The sequence below is a fragment of the Heteronotia binoei genome, chromosome 21 (assembly GCF_032191835.1).
Source record: "Heteronotia binoei isolate CCM8104 ecotype False Entrance Well chromosome 21, APGP_CSIRO_Hbin_v1, whole genome shotgun sequence".
In the NCBI taxonomy this organism is placed as follows: Eukaryota; Metazoa; Chordata; class Lepidosauria; order Squamata; family Gekkonidae; genus Heteronotia; species Heteronotia binoei.
In genome coordinates this window covers 17,656,520-17,676,892 of record NC_083243.1, presented here as the reverse complement: position 1 = coordinate 17,676,892, position 20,373 = coordinate 17,656,520, and the positions used below count along the sequence as shown (strand labels likewise).

The 20,373-nt window shown below is 47.8% G+C and overlaps 1 protein-coding gene and 1 non-coding gene across 2 annotated transcripts in view; one reads left to right on the top strand and one right to left on the bottom strand.

Moving 5' to 3' along the window:
• SYT16 (synaptotagmin 16) overlaps window positions 1–20,373 on the bottom strand; it is a 171,417-nt gene that overhangs the window by 65,963 nt on the left and 85,081 nt on the right. The window contains exon 2 of the mRNA XM_060262871.1: window positions 17,371–17,550. Coding sequence (XP_060118854.1) covers window positions 17,371–17,550 — 180 coding nt within the window. The remainder of the gene's footprint in view (window positions 1–17,370; window positions 17,551–20,373) is intronic.
• TRNAI-GAU (transfer RNA isoleucine (anticodon GAU)) lies at window positions 20,100–20,166 on the top strand. The gene has a single exon. It is a non-coding gene; the product is annotated as a tRNA-Ile (tRNA).

Here is a 20,373-nt window from a genome sequence, read left to right as displayed (position 1 = left end):
TAAAGATCTCGGCCTCTCTGCCCTGTTGTTGGCCCTCCAGAGGAACTGACTGGCCACTGAATGAGGCAGGATGCTGGACTAGATGGACCACTGGTCTGATCCAGCAGGGCTCCTCTGATGTTCTTATGGACTGGAGGAAGGGATGTTTGCAAGAGAAGCCAGGAGTGTATGTAGACTTGCAGAGAGAAGCTGTCATTTCCTACTTTGAACTCATGATTTGAAAGTTCTTGATTTTAGCACCTCATAGGAATGCCTATAGTTCTAGTCTGCACCAACACTGGAATAAGAAGTGCCTTTCTTAATATAGTTAATCAAGCTCTCAAATTATCTCTCCCCTCCACAGCTTCGAGATCAGCTAAACTTAATTGGCTGTAATGATACAAAACACATACCTGCTTTGCCAGATGCCAAGGTATAAATCAGGGTAATCAGACATAAGACGTGGGTAGATAAAGTGGAATCCTAGGAAGCATTTATCTACACCTGCCTATGTTTGTCCTCTTTGGCCAACAGTGAACATTGGTTGCACTCCATGATTCACAGGTGCAAGAACCGGGGATCTTTCGCACATCAGCAGTCCTTTCTGACTCCAGGAAAGTTTGTTTCTGGGACTGAAGGATCCATGGAGTTCAGTGGACAGGAAGCTAACACAAGAACATAAGAGAAGCCATGTTGGATCAGGCCAATGGCCCATCCAGTCCGATACAATATCACACAGTGGCAAAACAACAACAACAGGTGCCATCAGGAGGTCCACCAGTGGGGCCAAGACACTAGAAGCCCTCCCACTGCTGCCCCCCCAAGCACCAAGAATACAGAGCATCACTGCCCCACACAGAGAGTTCCGTCTATACCTTGTGGCTAATAGCCTCTGATGGACCTATGTTCCATTTATTTATCCAATCCCCTCTTAAGAACATAAGAGAAGCCATGTTGGATCAGGAAAATGGCCCATACAGTCCAACACTTCTTGTCACACAGTGGCCAAAAAACCAGGTGCCATCAGGTGGTCCCCCAGTGGGGCCAGGACACTAGAAGCCCTCCCACTGTGCCCCCCAAGCACCAAGAATACAGAGCATCACTTGCCTCAGACAGAGAGTTCCAACAATAAGCTGTGGCTAATAGCCACTGATGGACCTCTGCTCTTGAAGCTGTGTATGCCTGCAGCTTCCACCACCTCCGATGGCAGTGAATTCCATGTGTTAATCACCATTTGGGTGAAGTACTTCCTTTTATCCATGGAAAGGGCGCAAAATCACCTTTTTCTTTTTCGTCTGTCCTTGGAGCTGAATTGATGGAACATACCGAGAAGATGGTTTTGTTCCCTTCACCCTCCCCAGTACAGAATCCTAATTCCATGTGTTTATTAGACCATGAGCACCCACAACTTCAAGAAGGAGCTTTTTCTAGCCTGGAAGGGACTGCGGGGAAGGGCAAGAAACATGGGTGGGAACTGTGACTGCCAGCAGTTCCGGTTGACCGACTGCCAAATCTGACCCAATAGCCACAAGTAAGATGGTACAAAACACCAATACATCCGGCAGTGAAGACACCGACTGTTTACATAACACAGGAGTCTCCAACCCATTTAAGCTTACAAGCACCTCTGGGATTCTGACATAGGGCAATGGGCGCAATCACAAAATGGCTACCACAGGAGGGGGAGCCAGTCACAAAATGGCTGCTGCAGGAGACAGAACCAACTACAAATTATATATAACTCTACTAGTACCTCTCCTGCCCGATATGTTGAAGCTCTATTTAACAGGATGCCTTTTAACCTGCAGAGCCAATCAGAAGGCTTGTTGAGCAAAAGCCCTCAACTAGCCACACCCACTTTCTAAAAACACTTGGCAGGCACTAAGAAAGGTGTTGGCAGGCACCACAATGGGGACCTGCAGGGCATCTTTTGTAGCAGGGACTCCTTTGCATATTAGGCCATAACCTCCTGATGTAGCCAATCCTCCAAGAACTTACAAGGTTCAGGGCCTACTGTAAGCTCCAGAAGGATTGGCTACATCAGGAGGGTGTGGCCTAATATGCAAAGAAGTTCCTGCTAAAAAAAAAGCCCTGGGGACCTGAGAAATAACAAATACAATTGAATGAACAAACGAATGCTTTTTAAGGGCTCTATAAGCAAAGTTCTTAGAATAAGGGCGAGACAGTGGACTTAAGAAAATAAGAACATAAGAGAAGCCATGTTGGATCAGGCCAATGGCCCATCCAGTCCAACACACTGCGGCTAATAGCCACTGATGGACCTCTGCTCCATATTTTTATCTAACCCCTTCTTGAAGCTGGCTATGCTTGTAGCTGCTACCACCTCCTGTGGCCGTGAATTCCACATGTTAATCACCCTTTGGGTGAAGAAGTACCACCTTTTATCCATTCTAACCCGACTGCTCAGCAATTTCATCAAATGCCCACGAGTTATTGTATTGTGAGAAGGGGAAAAAAGTACTTCTTTCTCTACCTTCTCCATCCCATGCATAATCTTGTAAACCTCAATCATGTCACCCCGCAGTCAACGTTTCTCCAAGCTAAAGAGCCCCAAGCGTTTTAACCTTTCTTCATAGGGAAAGTGTTCCAAACCTTTAATCATTCTAGTTGCCCTTTTCTGCACTTTTTCCAGTGCTATAATATCCTTTTTGAGGTGCGGTGACCAGAATTGCACACAGTATTCCAAATGAGACCGCATCATCGATTTATACAGGGGCATTATGATACTGGCTGATTTGTTTTCAATTCCCTTCCTAATAATTCCCAGCATGGCATTGGCCTTTTTTATTACAATCGAACACTGTCTTGACATTTTCAGTGCATTATCTACCACGACCCCAAGATCTCTCTCTTGGTTAGTCTCTGCCTGTTCACACCCCATCAACTTGTATTTGTAGCTGGAATTCTTGGCCCCAATGTGCATTACTTTGCACTTGGCCACATTGAACCGCATCTGCCATGTTGACGCCCACTCACCCAGCCTCAACAGATCCCTTTGGAGTTCCTCACAATCCTTTCTGGTTCTCACCACCCTGAACAATTTAGTGTCATCTGCAAACTTGGTCACGTCACTGCTTACTCTCAACTCCAAATCATTTATGAACAAGTTAAAGAGCCTGGGACCCAGTACCGAGCCCAGTGGCACTCCACTGCTTACCGTCCTCCACTGCGAAGACTGCCCATTTATACTCACTCTCTGCTTCCTATTAATTAGCCAATTTTTGATCCATAAGAGGACCTGTCCTTTTACTCCATGACTCTCGAGCTTACTAAGGAGCCTTTGATGAGGAACTTTATCAAAAGCTTTCTGGAAGTCAAGGTAAACAATATCTATCGGGTCTCCCTTGTCCACATGTTTGTTCACCCCCTCAAAGAAATGTAACAGGTTAGTGAGGCAAGATCTTCCCTTACAGAACCCACGCTGAGTCTTCCTCAATAACTTGTGTTCATCAATGTGCCTACTCATTCTGTCCTTGATAATGGTTTCTACCAACTTTCCCGGTATTGAAGTCAGACTGACTGGCCTGTAGTTTCCCGGATCTCCTCTTGGGCAGTAGTGTCAAATTCAATGGACTCCATGTCTGCTACAATTTCAACAGACGCTTTTTTTAAAAATACAGATTTGCCAAAACATGGGAGTTATTAGGCATAGGGATGGAATTCTAGCAGGAGCTCCTTTGCATATTAGGCCACACACCCCTGATGTAGCCAATCCTCCAAGAGCTTACAAAAAAGAACCTTGTAAGCTCCAGGAGGATTGGCTACATCAGGGGTGTGTGGCCTAATATGCAAAGGAGCTCCTGCTTGAATTCCACCCCTGATTAGGCACATTACAGTGATTTACCAGTTCAGGGAATCCACAGGGAAAGGTCATGATAAATAGTAATAAAAAGTGGTGGGTGAAAATTCAACCTAGAACCATAGCCAAAGTATGAATGCTGCAGCCAAGGGCATCAACTTACCCGCCATATTTGTATTTCCACTATTCTTTTCTACCCAACAAGATCTCTGATGTTTCTTACTCTGCTTGGAATGAAGGTGTTCCTCTTCCTCTGGGATGGTGGGAAGAGTTTCCATAGGTTGGTGGCCCTTGTAACTTTGGTGGGTCCCATCCTCTTCATCGAGATATTCTGAGAAGATGAGACTGCTCCTTTCTCCCGTTGGCCAGCAGAGACTGGAAGAGTTCCGTGAAGTAGGCTCGCAACAACTGGAGGTTGAAAAGTGGTCCGATTCTTTACTCGCCTGGCTAGAGTTGCTTTCGTCCTCCGAACCTTCGGAGTAACGTTCGTAAGGTCCATCGCTGTCTTCTAAGTCCTCCTCTGTCTCATCATCGGCGCAGTGCTCCACTTTGTTTCCCAGACTGCTCAAGGAAGAAGATAAGGAGTCCCCGGCTTGTTGGACAGCCTCGTATACCCGAGACATCCAGGAGGAAAGGGGTTGGAAGAAACTCTGGATGTCCTGAGAAGCCATGTTTTCAAACCACAAACACGGGCAAACAGCCTGAGGATCATGAACACCGTCGGTTCATCTTTGTCAGCATGCCAGACTCACCGTTCTGCAGGCTACAGAGCAAGCGATACAATACATTATCACAGATCACCCATCCCCTTTCACCTCTGCTAACTACCAAAATGACCTCGTAGAGAGAGAGAGAGAGAGCAGGAGAAAGGATGCATGAGCCAGAACAGAAAAGGAGAAAACGCTTCCACCTGTGCTTGCAGTAGAACCACAGAAACGCCAAAGCAGAAGCCAAGAACAAGGAGAGACCCTAATGCTGTAAAAGCCAGAGAATAATTGCTATGGTAAACCCTGAAGCTGGCATATGAGCAGGACCGGCTCTGCCCCTAGGCAAACTAGGTGATCGCCTAGGGTGCTGGCCTTTGGAGGGCACCGAATTGGGCACTCCCATGTGACTCGGTGATGTTATCAGTGCAAGGGGGGGGGGAATGCCAGAAGTTAGCCTTGCCTAGGGTGCCAGACAGTCTAGGGTTAGCCCTGGCCACGAGAACTAAGCCCTGAAGCCACCCTCCCTCCCTTCCTTCCTTCCTTCCTTCCTTCCTTCCTTCCTTCCTTCCTTCCTTCCTTCCTTCCTTCCTTCCTTCCTTCCTTCCTTCCTTCCTCCCTCCCTCCCCCCCTCCCTCCTTCCTTCCTTCCTTCCTTCCTTCCTTCCTTCCTTCCTTCCTTCCTTCCTTCCTTCCTTCCTTCCCTTCATGATCCGCCTACATTCACAGAATCTTGATTCCTCTCAATGCTAAACACTCTGCTATTTCAAACACGCCCATCTCGGCATCCAACATTATTCCACCCAAAATGATCGATTCACCGATACAGGGAACAAAAACAAGGTTCTTCTTGTTCTTCCAGCCTGCCTCTTCGCTATTGTTCCCCGAGTCTTTTGTGCTTTCCTGGCTGAGCAAAATAGCGACAATTATAGAATTACTGCTCTCCAACGGAGAACAACAGGCACGTAAGAAAAAGGACGTAACCTGTCTTGTTTAAATCTGACATCAGGCGTTCTGTTACCCACTGGAAGCTGTTCTAGAATCCAGGGCTGGCACACAGAATAAGTATTCATGGTTACCGAGCGATAGCACCACAGGTAATCCCACAGACAGAAAAGGATGGGGCAGGTAATCCATAGTTGCTCAGGAGGTGAGAAGTCTCAGCAGGGTCCTATCTAAGAGCTGGCATCCCCCTGGGCATGCCTTCTCTTGGAGCAAGTCACTCGGTTGTGTCTCTGTCTCAGGAGTGAGTGAATGATTTAGCTGCGAAGGCTGTGAAGAGATGACCAGGGCTTTTTTTGTAGTAGGAACTCCTTTGCATTTTATGCCACACACCTCTGATATAGCCAATCCTCCAAGAGCGTACAGCAGGCCCTGTACTAAGAGCCCTGTAAGCTCTTGGAGGATTGGCTACATCAGGGAGGTGTGGCCTAATATGCAAAAGAGTTCCCATCCAGTCCATCACTCTGTTTCATGCAATGGCTAACACCCAGATGCCACCAGGAGGTCCACCAGCAGGGCCAGAATTCCAGAAACCCTCCCACTGTTATCCCCCAAGCACCAAGAAGACAGAGCATCACTGTTCCCAGACGTAAGAACATAAGAGAAGCCAGGTTAGATCAGGGGAATAGCCCATCTGGTCCAACACTCTGTTTCATGCAATGGCCAACCACCCAGATGCCAGCAAGGCCAGAACTCCAGAAGCCCTCCTACTGTTACCCCCCCAAGCACCTGGAATACAAAGCATCACTGCCGCATATATAAGAACATCAGAGAAGCCATGTTGGATCAGGTCAATGGCAGTGAAGTCCAGCAGCGAAGTGGCTAAGTTTGCAGATGACACTAAATTGTTCAGGGTGGTGAGAACCAGAGAGGAATTGTGAGGTCCTCCAAAGCGATCTGTTGAGGCTGGGCGAGTGGGCGTCAAAGCGGCAAATGAGGTTTGATGTGGCTAAGTGCAAAGTAATGCACATTGGGGCCAAAAATCCAATTGGGGCCAAAAATCCAAAGAGAGCCAGTTTGGTGTAGTGGTTAAGTGTGTGGACTCTTATCTGGGAGAACCGGGTTTGATTCCCCACTCCTCCACTTGCACCTGCTGGAATGGCCTTGGGTCAGCCATAGCCCTGGCAAAGGTTGTCCTTGAAAGGGCAGCTGCTGTAAGAGCTCTCTTAGCCCCACCCACCTCACAGGGTGTCTGCTGTGGGGGTGGAAGGTAAAGGAGATTGTGAGCCGCTCTGAGACTCTTCAGAGTGGAGGGCGGGATATAAATCCAATATCTTCATCTACCTCACAGGGTGTCTGTTGTGGGGGAGGAAGGTAAAGGAGATTGTGAGCCGCTCTGAGACTCTTCGGAATGGAGGGCGGGATATAAATCCAATATCATCTTCTTCTTCAAACTATAAATACAAGTTGATAGGGTGTGAACTGGTGGGGACTGACCGAGAGAGAGATCTTGGGGTCGTGGTAGATAGCTCACTGAAAATGTCAAGACAGTGTGCAACTGCAATATAAAAAGGCCAACGCAATGCTGGGAATTATTAAGAAGGGAATTGAAAACAAATCAGCCAATATCATAATGCCCCTTTATAAATCAATGGTGCAGCCACATTTGGAATACTGCATACAATTCTGCCAAGCGACATGTTTAAAATCTGCACAGCGAATCAGAAGCCTTGCTGGAGAAACATGGCCCCTCTCCCTAGCAGCAACTAGGAGAGAGCCACCATGGCAACAATGGGCTATCATTCTATGATTCTATGAAGAAGAAGAAGACTGCAGATTTATACCCCGCCCATCTCTCTGAATCAGAGACTCAGAGCGGCTTACAATCTCCTCTGTCTTCTCCCCCCACAACAGACGCCCTGCAAGGTGGGTGGGGCTGAGAGGGCTCTCACAGCAGCTGCCCTTTCAAGGACAACCTCTGCCAGAGCTATGGCTGACCCAAGGCCATTCCAGCAGGTGCAAGTGCAGGAGTGGGGAATCAAACCCGGTTCTCCCAGATAAGAGTCCGCACACTTAACCACTACACCAAACTGGCTCCAGGACGCTGTGCCCCAAGATCATGACGCCCCCAGATCTAAGGCCAGAACAAGAAGTATCAAAACCAATCTGAGATGCCTACAATGACGTCTGTGGTGCCCCAATGATTAAAAACCCATTGTATTACAACCCCCTTGAGGACTCTATAATTAATTCTTCATTTTGCACGAAGATTCTTTGGTTATTTTGCCCCCTTTCGTAATCACGCCGACAATTCTGCCGAGCACAAATCTAATCAGAGCTTCAAGCGGCCAGATGCGTCCTTCGGAACTGGCAGAGGACGTGTTTCCTCAGCCTACGGCGAAGTCGGCTCTCCAACGCATCGAGGGCCGCAGCCTTCACTGAGGCAGTGCCTGAAGAACAGTCTCTCCTGTAATGAACTTCTGCGCCTCCTCACACCCTCTTTTGCGTTCTCTTCAGACTGTGCCCTCTCATTGGGACAAAGAAATCTCAGTTTATTATAGGCTAATGAGATCTGACCCTTGCTGAGACTGAGAGGGGAAAAGATCTTGGGGAAGAAGAAGAAGACGACTGCAGATTTATACCCCACCCTTCTCTCTGAATCAGAGACTCAGAGCGGCTTACAATCAGTGTTCCCTCTCAGCTGAGTTAGCGTGAGCTAGCTCACAGATTTTTAGCCTCCTGCTCACACATTTTTGTCTTAGCTCAGGAAGGATGACCCCAGAGGACAATAATTCATGCAGTAGCTCACAATTTTAACGCCAGCGGCTCACAACTTTAATACCAGTAGCTCACAAAGTAGAATTTTTGCTCACAAGACTCTGCAGCTTAGAGGGAACATTGCTTACAATCTCCTATATCTTCTCCCCCCACGACAGGTGGGTGGGGCTGAGAGGGCTCTCACAGCAGCTGCCCTTCCAAGGACAACTCCTACGAGAGCTATGGCTGACCCAAGGCCATTCCAGCAGGTGCAAGTGGAGGAGTGAGGGATCAAACCCGGTTCTCCCAGATAAGAGTCTGCACACTTAACCACTACACCAAACTGGCTCTCTTTAAAGTTAAAGTTGCTTTTCCCCCACCTCTCCCTCCCCCCATCTATTTGCCTGCCTGCCTGCCTTCTTGTCTTGCGGCTCTCAAACATCTGATGTTTGATTCTGTGCGGCTCTTACGTTAAGTGAGTTTGGCCATCCCTGCTCTGGTCCCTGACCTGTTCTTGAATACCTGGATGGTGTAAGAACCTACGCCAATCCCTGGAAGAGCGCATGAGGCTTGGCCTGCTGCCTAATGTATAACGTCATCTCGTCCTTGGCCAAGCAGGAAATATATCCATCTTCCTAAGAGGACATTTGTAAGTCGCATTAATAACCGGTTGCCATCACACGCTAGGCTTATGGGCTTGTGCCAAAGAGGTAGACGGCTGGTGCTGGAATGCATTTATTGAAAATATTTTTAGCCCAAGGTGCCTCACATCACATTCCAAAATGAAAATGCCAGGACTTTTTTTTTTTTTAAGCAGGAACTTCTTTGCGTATTAGGCCACACCCTCCCTGATGTAGCCAATCCTCCTGGAGCTTACGGGGCCTACTGTAAGCTCCAGGAGGATTGGCTGCATCGGGGGGGGGGAGGTGGCCTAATATGCAAAGGAGTTCCTGCTACAAAAAAAAAAATCCCTGGAAAATGCCAATTAAAAATAACCCCAAGCAGTAAGAGAGAATAAATCCTAAAACCAACAAAAAAACCCTCATTCAGCTCATTCAGCAAAAACCAGGACTTTTTTTGGAGCAAGAACACACAGGAACGCAATTCCGTCTGGCTTTGGGCCAGGTGGTGTGGCCTAATATGCAAATATGTTTCCTCTGGGCTTTTTCTTTTTTAAAAAAGCCCTGTGCAAAACAATGGTGATATCGGGGGTGTGGCCTAATATGCAAATGAGTTCCTGTTGGGCTCTTCCTACCCAAAAAGCCCTGGCGAAAACACACATATGCACTGGGTAGGTGGGGGGGGGGGGTGTCTTTAAGAACATAAGAACATCAGAGAAGCCATGTTGGATCAGGACAATGGCCCATCCAGTCCAACACTCTGTGTCACACAGTGGCAAGAAAAAAACAATTGCCATCAGGAGGTCCACCACTGGAGATACTAGCCTTTAGGGTCACCAGCTGTGGATTGGGAAATATGCTGAGATTTTTGGGGGTGGAACCTGGGGAACGAGGGGTTTGGGGAGGGGTGGGACCTCAGTGGGATCTGTTACCATAGAGTCCACCCTCCAAAAGAGTCATTTTCTGCAAGGGAACTGATCTTGATCTTCTGGAGATCAATTGTAGTAGCAGGAGATCTCCAAGTGCCACCTGGAGGTTGGCAACTCTAGCCTTGTGACTGGTGGGAGGGTTAGGGGTATGGGGGGCCATGTCATGTCCCTGATGTTGCTATATCGCTTCTGAGGAAAACTCAGGAGCTACATAGGGTAGCTCTAGAAATCAGTAGAAACTCTTTGATAAAACCAGAAGTGATGTTGTTGCACACACAGGAAGGGGAAGGGGGTTGCCTGATGCTCTAGCATTCATCTAAAACTCTACAGCACAGGTGGCCAAACTTGCTTAATGTAAGAGCCACATAGAATAATGTATTCCTAGTGCTGGGGGTGGGGGGCAACAGTAGGAGGGCTTCTGGCGTTTTGGCCCTCCTGATGGACCTTCTGATGGCATCTGAGTGTTGGACTGGATGGGCTATTGGCCTGATCCAACATGGCTTCTCTTATGTTCTTATCTGGGGCAGGGATGCTCTGTCTTCTTGGTGCTTGGGGGGCAACAGTGGGAGGGCTTCTGGAGTTCTAGCCCTGCTGGTGGACCTCCTGATGGTATCTGGGTTTTGACCATTGTGTGAAATCGGGTGTTGGACTGGATGGGCTATTGGCCTGATCCAACATGTCTTCTCTTATGTTCTTATGTCTGGGGCAGTGATGCTATGTATTCCTGGTGCTAGGGGGGGACAACAATGGGAGGGCTTTTGGAATTCTGGCGCTGCTGGTGGACCTTCTGATGGTACCTTAGTTTTGGCCACTGTGTGGCACCGAGTGTTGGAATGGATGGACCACTGGCCTGATCCAACATGGCTTCTCTCATGTTCTTATCTGGGGCAGGATGCTCTGTCTTCTTGGTGCTTGGGGGCAACAGTGGGAGGGCTTCTGGAGTTCTGGCCCGCTGGTAGACCTCCTGATGGCACCTGAGTTTTGGCCACTGTGTGACACTGAGTGTTGGACTGGATGGGCCACTGGCCTGATCCAACATGGCTTCTCTCATGTTCTTAATGGGATTTTTTTTTTAATTTTTAAAAAGCAAAGTGTCTGAAAGACGAATATAGCCTACAGACATGGAAGTGTTCAGCCTACTTTCTCTTGACACTTGTGCATTATTTCTAGTGCTCCTTACCGCAACTACAGCTGTGCCCCCCCCCAAAAAAGACAGCCAAGCAGGAAATTACAACTTCAGAGCAACTTCCAACGCCGCCTGCCCATTATAGTGAAATAGAAAATAATTTCTTCCCTGACTTTCCCAGTTTAATTAATACATTCCAGTCCCCTACAATTATATTTCTAGGACCACAACAAAAGCATACGCCGCTACCATCTTGGCGCGTACAGCGCAAGCTGTGCTTAGAGCCGCTATTTAGACTTTCCATTATAGAAACCACATTTCTAAGGACGGATCTGTCAGTCATACAAGAATTACTTTGAGATGCAAATTGCTGCCGCGTGGAAGCAAGTCCTTCCCCCTCCCCCCCAACCCCAACCTCCCACTTTTACTCGGTCTTAAAACCTACCCTGTTTATTAATAATTCACATTTTTTTAAAAAAGGTTCAGTAAATATATGTTTGGATGATTGTCTATGGCAGTTCCAGAAAGCATCAACGCCCCCACGCACGGTTTAAAGGGGAGAAGTTGTCATTTACGAGCCTGAACGCCGGCACTACTTGTCAACTGGGGTGGGGGGGTTTGAAAAGATAAGAGTTCTTACAACGTTCTTATAAAAGGTGTTTTTCTTTTCTTTTCTTTTTTTCCCCTCCCCGAAAGAAGAATATTGGCATTTATGTAACAATGAGAGCATGCCAGAGAACAGAACAAAAGAGAACAAATGGACGCCCTTATTTACCCAGCTCTGTGAGCTCTGTTGATGTGTGGGAAAGGAGCTGGGATTGCACTCCTCTGAGGTACCCCTGGGTCCCACCCACCCACTTTTGACTCAAAAGGTCCACCAGGGCAGTCAGATAGCGGACGGGATGAATGACTAAACTGACTAAACTGTCCAGTGGCAAAATGGAACTTTCCAGTCTCCGCCTCCCCCGCACACGCTGCAGCCCACTGATCTCCACAAAATGATGCTCCAGGGTACCATGGTGGTTTTTTGGGTGGGGGGAGGGGCTCTGAGGCAACAGCCTTCTGAAATGAAGAATATCCAGTCCCTCACTCTGGCCTCTCTTATAGATCATACCTCAGTGTCAGGCACAAGTTCCTGACAAGAAGAAGAAGACAACTGCAGATTTATACCCCGCCCTTCTCTCTGAATCAGAGACTCAGAGCGGCTTACAATCTCCTATATCTTCTCCCCCCACAACAGACACCCTGTGTGGTGGGTGGGGCTGAGAGGGGCTCTCACAGCACCTGCTCTTTCAAGGACAACTCCTGAGACAGCTGTGGCTGACCCATTCCAGCAGCTGCAAGTGGAGGAATGGGGAATCAAATCCAGTTCTCCCAGATAAGAGTCTGCGCACTTAACCTCTACAGCAAACTGGTTCTCTGGATGTTTCAAACTTGTGGTCCAGAAACACGCTGTTAGTATTGTCATTGCTGATGAATGGCCAATTATCCAAAGCATATTCAGATATCCATAACTGTATTGTTTTATGAATTCATAGATGCATCTATACATATGTATTCAGGGGGGGGGGTTGTAGCAGGAACTCCTGCTTATTAGGCCACAAACTCCTGATGTAGTCCTTCTTCCGAGAGCTTACAGGGCTCTTATTACAGGGCCTACTGTAAGCTCCAGGAGGATTGGCTACATCAGCAGGGTGTGGCCTAATATGCAAAGGAGTTCCTGCTACAAAAAAAGCCCTGCATGGATTCATGCCTGTATTAATCCATGTATTATAAGCTGGGCTCACTCTGTAGCAGAAGCTCCTTTGCATATTAGGCCACACACCCCTGATATAGCCAATCCTCCAAGAGCTTATAGGGCTCTCAGTACAGGGCCTACTGTAAACTCTTGGAGGATTGGCTACACCCGGGGGGTTTGGTAGGGCTGCCCATCTCCCGAGTGGGGGAGGGGTTCTCACGCTTTGGAGGTCCCCAACCCACCGGGGGGATCCTCATGTGACATTGCCAGCATGATGACATCACCTGGAAGTGACATCATCATACCGGCAACGTTGTGCGCTGGCCACTCTGGGCATTTCCAAGAAAACTCTACGGTTTTCCCGGGCGCTCTAGCAATTTGGGAGGAAAGCTCTATGGTACGGGCTGCTCAGCTTCTTGTGTTCCCTAGTTCACCAGCCCCAACAGCAGGTCCTGCTCACTTCTGGTCTTGACATATAGCTGGCACCTGCCTGCACAGAATACAATGCAGAAACGCAAGATTCATACAAGACGCAGACAAAAGTTGCATTACCCAAGCCTCCTTTCGGTACACTCTGAATACCAATTATGAATGCAAGACCTGCCTTGCATGATCTGACCAAGACCATCTGAGACCGCTCTTCTGTTTCCCCTAGCAGCCACCCACACACCTCCGAAAGCTTGCAAACAGGGCGATCGCTATCGCCTGTTGTTGTTGGGTTTTTGTCCCCAGCCGGCTCTGGTACCTGGAACCACAAGAACAAGCCTTCGAAAACGGATACCTCGAGAGATAATAACTGCAACTCGATCCCAATCGGGTCTTTGCGGAGTGCATTAACCATCTGGCCACTCAACCCAACTCAAGTGTGTGCACCGAACAACTCTCTTTAAGGGTTGCCGATGTTCTGAACAGCTATGTTCTCATGCCCAATTTGCAAAAAAAAAAAAGGAAGCAAGGCTTTTCCCATCATGCCTGGAAAAAAAACACACTTCCCCTGGCGGACAGCTGCTGATGTCAAAGACAAGCAGAGTCCTGACCTGGATAGCCCAGGCAAGCTCCATCTTGCCGGATCTCAAAAGCTACACAGGGTCAACTCTGGCAAGTACTTGGATGGGAGAAGGGGTGGGATTCTAGCAGGACTTCCTTTGCATATTAGGCCACACACCCCTGATGTAGCCAATCCTCCTGGAGCATCCAGTAGGCCCTGTACTGAGAGCCCTGTAAGGAATTCTAGCAGGACCTCCTTTGCACATTAGGCCACGCCCCCCTGATGTAGCCAATCCTCCTGGAGCTTCCAGTAGGCCCTGTACTTAGAGCCCTGTAAGGAATTCTAGCAGGACCTCCTTTGCATATTAGGCCACGCCCCCCTGATGTAGCCAATCCTCCTGGAGCTTACAAAAAAGAGCCTTGTAAGCTCTTGGAGGCTTGGCTACATCAGGGGTATGTGGCCCAATACGTAAAGGAGCTCCTGTTAGAATTCCACCCCTGGATGGGAGACCTCCAAGGACATGATAGAGGTTTACAATATCATGCATGGGATAGAGAAGGTAGAGAAAAAAGTACTTTTCTCCCTTTCTCACAATACAAGAACTTGTGGACATTCAATGAAATTGCTGAGCAGTCGGATTAGAAATGATAAAAGGAAGTCCTTCTTCACCCAAAGGGTAATTAACATGTGGAATTCACTGCCACGGGAGGTGGGGGCAGCTACAAGCATAGACAGCTTCAAGGGGGGATTGGATAAGAATATGGAGCAGAGGTCCATCAGTGGCTATTAGCCACAGCGTATTGTTGGAACTCTCTGTCTGGGGCAGGGATGCTCTGTATTCTTGGTGCTTGGGGGGGGGGCACAGTGGAAGGGCTTCTAGCCCCATGGGTGGACCTCCTGATGGCACTTGGGTTTTTTTGGCCACTTAGTGACACAAAGAGTTGGACTGGATGGGCCATTGGCCTGATCCAACATGGCTTCTCCTACGTTCTCTTATGAATACCAGCATTCGGGAGGTAGAGGTAGGATGTATCATGCCACTTCTCTGAATGTCCTCTATGCCCTTGTAGGGATCACCAGAAGTCACCATTGCTTCCAGGTGTGCACATGCACACTCACGCACAAAAAAATACAAGAAGATTCTTCTAGGTTTGTCCTGTTGGTGCACAACCTGATTAAAGAGTAGATGAAGCAGATGTTCTGGACTTCATGACTGGGATCCAATGGAGTGTTTACACAAATTGAAGGATTTCTGCTCACGGACTGCAACCCCCTCCCCCCCTCCTCTTCCACTGCACTCTTAAATGCATCTCGGGGGCGTTTCGAAATGCAACAGGGTGAAGGAGGTGAGAAAGTCACATTTCATGACTGGAAATCCATCCATTCACCCGTGGCAACGTTCACTTGGATCTAAAGGCTAAGGGATGCGTGCCCACAGCTCATACTTCTAATTTGCCACTCACAGTTTTTGCAGAACAGCTGAGTGGACTGCATCCAAAAGAAATGCGTTGTGCTTCAAAAGAAGAGAGACACTGACACCCCGAACGTTCAGTTTCAGATGTTTCGGTCTTGTGCAAAGTTTCGATCTTCTGCAAAGATTCTCCAAGCATTTGCAAACCCTCATTTCTTGATTTTGACCCAAAGTACTACCTTACTTCTACCTGCAGTATGACTCACCCATTCGTTGGTCCTTGGCGCGCACAGACATGACAATTTGGACGTAACTTAGAATCGCAGAGTTGGAAAGACCTCCAGGGTAATCTAGTCCAACCCCCTGCACAATGCAGGAAATTCACTAATACCTCCCCGCCCCACATACATCCTTGCTCCTTTCCCAGAAGATGGCCAAAAAAAAAAAAGGATCACTGACCAAAACTGGCCATAGAAAAAAAACTGCTAAAAGGTAAAGGTAAAGGTAGTGCCCTGTGCAAGCACCAATTGTTTTCAACTCTGGGGTGACGTTGCTTTCACAACGTTTTCACGGCAGACTTTTTACGGGGTGGTTTGCCATTGCCTTCCCCAGTCATCTACACTCCCCCCCCATCAAGCTGGGTATTCATTTTATCGACCTCAGAAGGATGGAAGGCTGAGTCAACCTGGAACCGGCTACCTGAACCAGCTTCCGCTGGGATCGAACTCAGGTCGTGAGCAGAGGGCTCCTACTGCAGTACTGCAGCTTTACCACTCTGCTACCTGACTCCAATTTCCCTGGTCATGTAATACAGGGCTACAAGAACTAAGCACTGATGCAACCCTTCCTCCCCTCCTTCTCATGATCTGCCTAAGTTCACAGAATCAGCATTGCTGTCAGATGGCCATCTAGCCTCTGTCTAAAAACCTCCAAGGAAGGAGATCCCACCACCTCTCGAGGAGGTCTGTTCCACTGAGGAACTGCTCTGTCAGGAAGTTCTTCCTAGGGGTCCCGAGTCCCCCGCAGTCTCCAGCGAGGGACTTTTTTCGCACAATGCACGTGCGGCACGATGATGTCACCTGGAAGTCAAGTCATCGCGCTGGCCGCTCTAGGCATTTCTGGGGAAATTGTTATGGTTTTCTCGGATGCTCTAGCAATTTGGGAGGGGAAACCTCTATGGTACCTATTGTGCCATAATGTTTTCCCTCCTAAATTGCTAGAGCGTCTGGGAAAACCATAGAGTTTTACTGGAAACGCCTAGAGCAGTCGGCACGCGGCGTTGCTGGTGCAATGACATCACTTCCAGGTGACATCATCATGGTGGCAACGTCGAGGGAGGTTCCCCCTGCTGGCCCAATATGGGGCGGCAGGTTGGGAACCTCCGCAGTGTGGGAAACCCCGCCAGGCCCGGGGGCTTAGCAGCCCTAGTCTTCTTGAAGTTTAGCTGAAAACTCCTTTGATTTAATTTCAATCCATTGGTTCCGGTCTGACATTCTGGGATCCTGGCTTGAAAGAAACTTGTATAAAATAGTGGCGTACCCCCAGATGAACCTGGGTAAAGCTCATCAGAAGGGATGAGAACCCCAAAAGTACACATCTAGGACTCAGGAGTCCCTTTTTTATGCTCTTCCATATTGGCCCTTGCTAGCGAACCCAAAGCCAGACAGCCCGAAGGATAGCGCCCTTCACCAAGCAGAAAGCGTTCAGCGGGAAGACCCAGAAGTTTCCCAGAGGCAACCCCCAGAAGGATCGGAATAAAGATTTAAAACAGTATCCATGTTACATCCACTATATTCCATGCAAGTACAATCACCGTCCAGCCAAATAAGATGGGACTCTTGGAATCAAGGGACAGCAGAGTAATTAAAATTTCGGCATACAAGTCACACCAGAAACAGGACACGTATCTTAATCTTTAAATCAGGGGTCCCCAAGATCGTGCCTGAGGGCAGAATGGCACCCAGTAACACCTTTCCTGACATCAGTCAAGCGTTTTTAGAAAGTGGGTGTGGCCAGGTGCGACTTTTGCCTAGCAAGGCTTCTGATTGGCCACTGGAGGTCTGATTGACTGTGCAGTTTTTCACTGTGCATCTGCCACCACAACAAAAGGATTTACACTGTGCGATTGAAGTTGAGCTGCAGCAGCCATTTTGTGGCTGGCTCCGCCTCCTGCAGCGGCCATTTTTGTGACTGGCTCCGCCTCCTGCAGCAGCCATGCTGTAGCTGGGTCCACCATGCTGTGTCAGAATGCCAAAGGAGCCTGCAGGCTCAAAACGATTAGGGGCCCCCGATCCAAATCAAAGCCTGAGGACAGGTTTCAGAAGTCATTGGAAAAGCTAGAATACCGAAGTGCTTACCAAGTCCCTCATGAACCCCAGACCTTTCTCGATAGCTCTTGCTCTTCCCCCGTTGTTCCAAGCAGGGGAAACCCCCTATGTTTGCAAAGCAGAGCTTCTTGTTGATGAAGAGAAACAAGATGGTGAGAAGGATGATGAAGACCCCAACAGCCGAGAGGAACCCGATCGCTTCAGGGGTAACTGGCAACAAAACACAAAGAAGAAAGGAGTGTGTTAAATTGATCCAGTTTGGGGGTAGGGTTGCCAATCCCCAGGTGGGAGCCCTCCCTCCACTTCAGGGTCATCAGAAAGCGAGGGACGGGGAGGGAAATGTCTCCTGGGCACCCCGTTATTCCCTATGGAAACCGATTTCTATAGGGTATAATGGAGAATTGATCCATGGGTATTTGGGGGGGGGCTGGTTTTTTGAGGTAGGTGCACCAGATTTTCAGCATAGCATCCAGTGCCTCTCCCCAAAATGCCCTCCAAGTTTCAAAAGTCTTGGACCTGGGGGCCCAATTCTATGAGCCCCCAAATAAGGTGCCCTTATTCTTCATTATTTCCAGTGGAGGGAAGGCATTTAAAAGGTGTGCGGACCCTCTAAATCTGATAGCCAGAACTCATTTTGGAGTTCAATTATGCTTGTTACCACCTTGCTCTTGGCTGCACCTCCAATATCTCCTGGCTCCACCCCCAAAGTCTCCAGGTTCCACTCCCAAAGTCCCCAGATATTTATTGAATTGGACTTGGCAACCCTATTTGGGGGGAAAAATCTATTCCTAACAGCTGCTCACAGGCCATCCATGTAACAATGAGTTCTCAGATGTGCATTTCAAATATATTTATCGCATTTCAAATAGACTCAAGGTGGGCTTACAGTACAAATAGAACATTTTTGAGAAAGGCAATAAAAACCATTATAAAATCCATAAAAATCAGTTTAAAAACTCTGGCTTGGATGGCCAATAATAAAAGCACCAACAATCAAAATGCAACCATAGACAGAATTGTCTTCAGTTGCCTCCTAAAGACTGATAATGAAGGGGCCAGGTTCCAGAATTGTGGGGCTGCCATGGAAAAGGCCCTGTCTCATGGACCCATAAAAAGAGCTCCTTTATTTGGTAGGACAGGTAGAAGAGCCTTCCCCTGTGATTTTATGTTCTAGGCAGGAATGCATGGGAGTAGACATTCCAGTCCCAAGCCATGTCAGGCTTTTACCTGCCTAAATCAGGTAGCAAGAACTCATTTGCATATTAGGCCACACCCCCTGATGTAGCCAATCCTCCTGGAGCTTACAGTAGGCCCTGTCCTAAGAGCCCTGTAAGCTCCAGGAGGATTGGCTATATCATGGGGGTGTGGCCTAATAGGCAAAGGAGTTCCTGCTACAAAAAAAGCCCTCTATGAAAAATGCTATTACAAAATATAATGCATACAAGGAAAAGAGTGCATTTCAGCAACCTCAGAATTTTACATACCGCATGTGCATATTTATACACACCATGTTGCAAATAGTTCAAAACATCATAAGTCCAGAAAAGAGCTCCAACGGACTGCTAGCAGAGTAAAGCCCGTTTCAGACTACCAGGTCCTTTCTCCAGGAAGCATCTTGCAAAACTTGCGGTGTATGTATAGAAAATATTCACAAATCCAAGCATAATCTTTCACAAATTCAAGCATATTCGGAATTCTGCTGCCTCCATCTGGTCAGCAAGTTAATTGGCTACATCATAGGGGTGTGGCCTAATAGGCAAAGGAGTTCCTGCTACAAAAAATGCCCTGCCTGCCTTTCTCCTATAAAGACCCTAAGGCAGCTTACAGCAAAATCAAATGGAATACAATGTGTTCTAAAGAATTACTAAATGTAAGACAACAGACATGGAACAAATCTTGTTAAAAGAGGGATTAAAATGTGGAATTCGCTGCCAGAGGATGGACACAGGAATAAACAGCTTTCAAAGGGGATTAGATAGATTCCTGGAGGATGCTGATTAACAAAGACTACTTGCCATGGTGACTGAGGGGAACCTCCACATTCAGAAGCACTAATCCTATGACTCCCAGAGCCAGGAGGCAACATCGGGGAAGGTCTTGGCCTCTGTGCCCTGTTGTTGGCCCTCCAGAGAAATTGGTTGGCCACTGTGTGAGACAGGATGCCAGAGTAGATGGACTATAGGCAGGGGTGGATTTCTAGCAGGTGCTCCTTTGCATATTAGGCCACACACCCCTGATGTAGCCAATCCTCCAAGAGCTTACAAAAAAGAGTCTTGTAAGCTCTTGGAAGATTGGCTACATCAGGGGTGTGTGGCCTAATATGCAAAGGAGCTCCTGATAGAATTTCACCCCTGACTATTGGTGTGATCCAGAAGGACTCTTCTTATGTTGTTAAGAAGCTAATGGTTCACAGAAAAAGGCTGCTTAACTAGTTCAGCCTTACATAATTTCTGAAACTCTGACAAAGCAGATGTCTTCCTGAGAAATTCCAGAAAGCTGTTCCTCAAAGAATGAGCCAGCTACCGAAAAAGCCCACAGATGGGTACAGATTGACAGAGTTCCCAACCTCCATGTGGGACCTGGAAATCTCTTGCAATTTGGTCTCAAAGCTCCCCAAGTCCTATTTAATCAAGTTAAGTCAAGTGTAATATGGTCAGAGACACATCCAAAGAGAAAGAAAACAGGTAACAAGTTGCATTAAAAAAACCCCAAAATACCAGGATATATGATTGAACTTGGGCACAATACTTGGGAGGGACGGTGGCTCAGTGGTAGAGCATCTGCTTGATAAGCAGAAGGTCCCAGGTTCAATCCCTGGCATCTCCAACTAAAAAGGGTCCAGGCAAGTAGGTGTGAAAAACCTCAGCTTGAGACCCTGGAGAGCCGCTGCCAGTCTGAGTAGACAATACTGACCTTGATGGACCGAGGGTCTGATTCAGTATAAGGCAGCTTCATATGTTCAATACAAAATATTATAAAAATTTCATTTTCCATTTCTAGTTATAAAACATAAATTAAAATATTTCATAAACA